The following is a 3756-nucleotide window of genomic DNA, read 5'->3' on the forward strand; positions in this document are numbered from 1 at the left end:
CGTTCCCTGACTTCACAGTGGTAGAGTTTGCTTTGAAGTTGTCGACAAATTAAATCAACCGCTTGGATCACATGTGTCCCAAAGAATGTGGTTTCCCAGGTATGAGCAATCTATCAATCCCCTACTCTCCTTTCACTTTGGCATTTTGACAGTCCTAGCCAACTTCTTAGGTAGATATTTTATTTTGTACCTTGATCACAGCAGCTCTTATAAAGACTTTCAGAATTACCTGTACAAAGTACACCTTTGATGTTTGCAAGAGGTTGGTGCATTTCTCGATGATTGTGCAAACATTCATAATTATGCCCACGGGTAAACATACTGCTGTCTTCTTGGAAAACGGAGGACAAAGAATGTTTATGTGCAGGGCCAGTCATTCCAAGTATCTCTTGTCGGTTTAGACACACCTGGTTACCATCCCCCCCCCCCCCCACTTATTGGCCAGGAAAGTTGCCCCACCTGATTTGTAAGTTTACCTGTCCTAGTCAATGTGTGTGTGCTCGCGCACGCGTGGTGGGGGGGGGGGGGGGACCTCAGCCAGCCCACACTGGATTAAATCTAGCTAGAAGTAGCCAGAAAGCTCTTTGAAAAACCACTGGGCTCCGGGTTCATTACTACAGGAAACTTGTTCTCTCCTGAGGCACAGAGAAACCTGCTGCAGAGCAACCCTGCAGGCTCAGGAGTCCAGTGGGATAAAACCCATCCCGGAGGATAATGGCCACCTACGCCCTGCAGATCGCTGGACTGGTGCTTGGTGGCGTTGGCATGGTGGGCACGCTGGCCGTCACCATCATGCCTCAGTGGAGAGTGTCTGCCTTCATTGGAAGCAACATCGTGGTGTTTGAAAACTTCTGGGAAGGACTGTGGATGAACTGCGTGAGGCAAGCCAACATCAGAATGCAGTGCAAAGTCTATGACTCCCTGCTGGCGCTGTCTCCGGACCTGCAGGCATCCAGAGGGCTCATGTGTGCTGCTTCCGTGCTGTCCTGCCTGGCTTTCATGACTGCCATCCTGGGCATGAAGTGCACCAGGTGCACCGGGGACGACGAGAAGGTGAAGGGTCACATCTTGCTGACGGCCGGAATCATCTTCATCGTCACAGGTCTCCTGGTGCTAATCCCTGTGAGCTGGGTTGCCAATTCCATCATCAGAGAGTTCTACAACCCGATAGTGGAGACGGCCCAAAAACACGAGCTTGGAGAGGCTCTCTACATAGGCTGGACCACGGCGCTGGTGCTGATTGCTGGAGGGGCACTGTTCTGCTGTGTCTCCTGTGCCGGTGAAAAGAGCAGCAGCTACAGGTACTCCGTACCTTCCCATCGCACAACCCAAAAGAGCTATCACGTGGAAAAGAAGTCACCGAGCGTGTACTCCAGAAGTCAGTATGTGTAGTATGGTGGCTAGTCGTTAACTTGACCGATAAAGCCATGCCAATGACTAAAGTGACCGCTGTTCTCTAAAAATGGAATCCAAAGGAACATTGATTTGCCATTCTTAACTGCCTAACACTAATTACAGGAACCGTGCCTTGGCTATGTAGGCTTCTATGAGCTATTTCAGCAGAATGAGATATCACACACCGTGCTTTGATTGTTCTAGGAAGTGTAGTAACATGTTTTCTAAAATGATTCATGCGTCTTTGTCTTTCGCCAGTTACTTCAAAATGACACTGTTAAAGACTGTCTTGTTTCACAAGTGTGATTTCTCTACTCCACGGCGTTATGTATGGAGATCAGCGTGTCTGTATCTCACGTAAAGAGAGACAGGCTTATATGGTTCTATTTTAAATGAAATACTGATTCAATACACTGAATAAATAAAACTCAACTATTGCTTTTCAAGGGAATCGGGGATAAGATTGAAGAAGGTTAATATTAATTGTGTAAAAACAGCTTAGCAATTAATGCGCGCGATTCCTACGGAAGGTGAAAATGGAGGTTTTAATCAGCAGTGTAAAGGAAGCTAAATGGCTTTCTGATATCCTGTTTTTCAAGCTAGAAATCCTAACTCCTTTATCCTCTTTCCCCAGAGGCCTTTCTTTTCTTGTATATTAAATGAATATCTTTTAAAAGGCAGATACTGTTGTTGAGGAGCTTTGCATTCAGACTGCTTTTCCAGGGCTATCCTGAGAAGAAAGATAAAACTGTAGTCCGAGAAACATTGAAGACGTCAGGAAAGGGAATTTTGTTTTTCCCCTGAAGTTTTTGTGGTAGGAGGAGGATGCATTTTGATGAGAAATCATATATGTGTGTGAATATTTTAACAGCCGTTTGACCATAGACTTTGGGCATTTCTCAATATAAATAACAGGATAGGAAAATGATATCTCTTGGTTTTCAGTTGCTCCCCAAAGGAACAAAACCAGGTTGTCCTTTGCAAGCTGCACCTGCTCCTAAGGTGTGTGTAGATGACTAGGTTTAAATTGTCATTTCGATCCCATCAAAGATACATTTTTTTACTTGTTCTATTTTTTATTCATGCTTACTGAGGTATAGAAATACTCTAGCTTTGAGTCTCCCCCAAAGTTGATGCAACCGATACTTCAATTTGAAAGTTTGTATCCGCATTCTAACTTAAATGACCACACATATCGGCTTTATGTCCTTTATATTAATAAATTGTGCTTTTTATATAAATTTGATGTCTTTCCTTCTTCTTTTTTTCTATTTATTTACTTGTTTTTTAAAACCCTAATGTTTTCAACTTTTCAATTTTATTTTATTTTATTTTTTTATTAAAATTGTTTTAATGTTATTTTTGAGAGAGAGAGAGAGACAGAGCGAGAGCAGGGGAGGGGCAGAGAGACAGGGAGACACAGACTATGAAGCAGGCTCCAGGCTCTGAGCTGTCAGCACAGAGCCTGATGCGGAGCTCGAACTCACAAACAGTGAGATCCTGACCTGAGCTAAAGTCAGACGCCTAACCTACTGAGCCACCCAAGTGCCCCTCAACTCTTCAATTTTAAAAAGAGGCCACATTTGAAAGATAAAGGTAGACTCGTCATTAATTTTTGAGAATATAAAATACTATATGTTGTTTAACAACATTATTCCTTATAGCCACTGGATTCATACACTAATTTTTGATGCAGACAATATATTTGTAATGTATTAAGATACTGCTGTAGGTTCTAACAAATTGATACACTGTAAATATTATGTATGTTTAAGCCATTTCTATGAAGCCACTATTAAGTCGTTTTTGTAAAAACTTTGCATAGTTAAGTACATTTTTACATCCGAGAAATAGCATCAATTAATATACTGGCTAATGTCTTAGGGGCGTAAGTTATATTTGGACCTCTACTGAATTATATCATCAAATATTATGTGATTAGTTCAATGCACAGATGAGGACACCTGGGAATTGTTCGTTGATTACCCAGTAGAGTCAGGAGAAAGAATAAGGACCATGTGACTTCGCAGCTCATGCTTTTTTTCTTCAGGGAAAGTAGATTTTCTTCAGCATCTTTCAGCTTATCAACGGATCTTTGTATGTGAAAATGCCATGCTTATCTAGTATTAGTTGAGAAAACTTCTAGTGTTTTGTTTTTTTTTTTTTTTTTTCTGGGGTTGGTGATTTTGCAATAGCTAAGTGCTAATTTATCCTAAGCATGCTTGGCCCCTTGGGTCAAACCATTCATGAGAGCCGAAATCAGGGAAAACTGAGCACCTTGGAGAAGTAACCCAATCCTCTAAATACCGGTCTTTACCAATGCCCTTTTTACCTAGAAAGCTCTCCTGAATGCCCCACACT

At 42.1% G+C, this 3756-nt stretch overlaps 1 protein-coding gene across 1 annotated transcript; it reads left to right on the plus strand.

The window, feature by feature from the left end:
- The first annotated feature begins 549 nt into the window (after positions 1-549).
- CLDN8 (claudin 8) lies at positions 550-2636 on the plus strand. The gene has a single exon (XM_060640371.2). It carries the CDS (start codon positions 715-717, stop codon positions 1390-1392), a length of 678 nt encoding a protein of 225 aa, XP_060496354.2. The 5' UTR covers positions 550-714; the 3' UTR covers positions 1393-2636.
- The last annotated feature ends 1120 nt before the right edge of the window (positions 2637-3756 follow it).

This window comes from Panthera onca, chromosome C2 (assembly GCF_046562875.1).
Source record: "Panthera onca isolate mPanOnc1 chromosome C2, mPanOnc1 haplotype 2, whole genome shotgun sequence".
NCBI classification, from domain to species: domain Eukaryota; kingdom Metazoa; phylum Chordata; class Mammalia; order Carnivora; family Felidae; genus Panthera; species Panthera onca.

What these genes read in the sequence shown, in the direction of transcription:
- CLDN8 (XM_060640371.2), top strand. Translation starts at nt 715, where the DNA reads ATGGCCACCTACGCCCTGCAGATCGCTGGACTGGTGCTTGGTGGCGTT.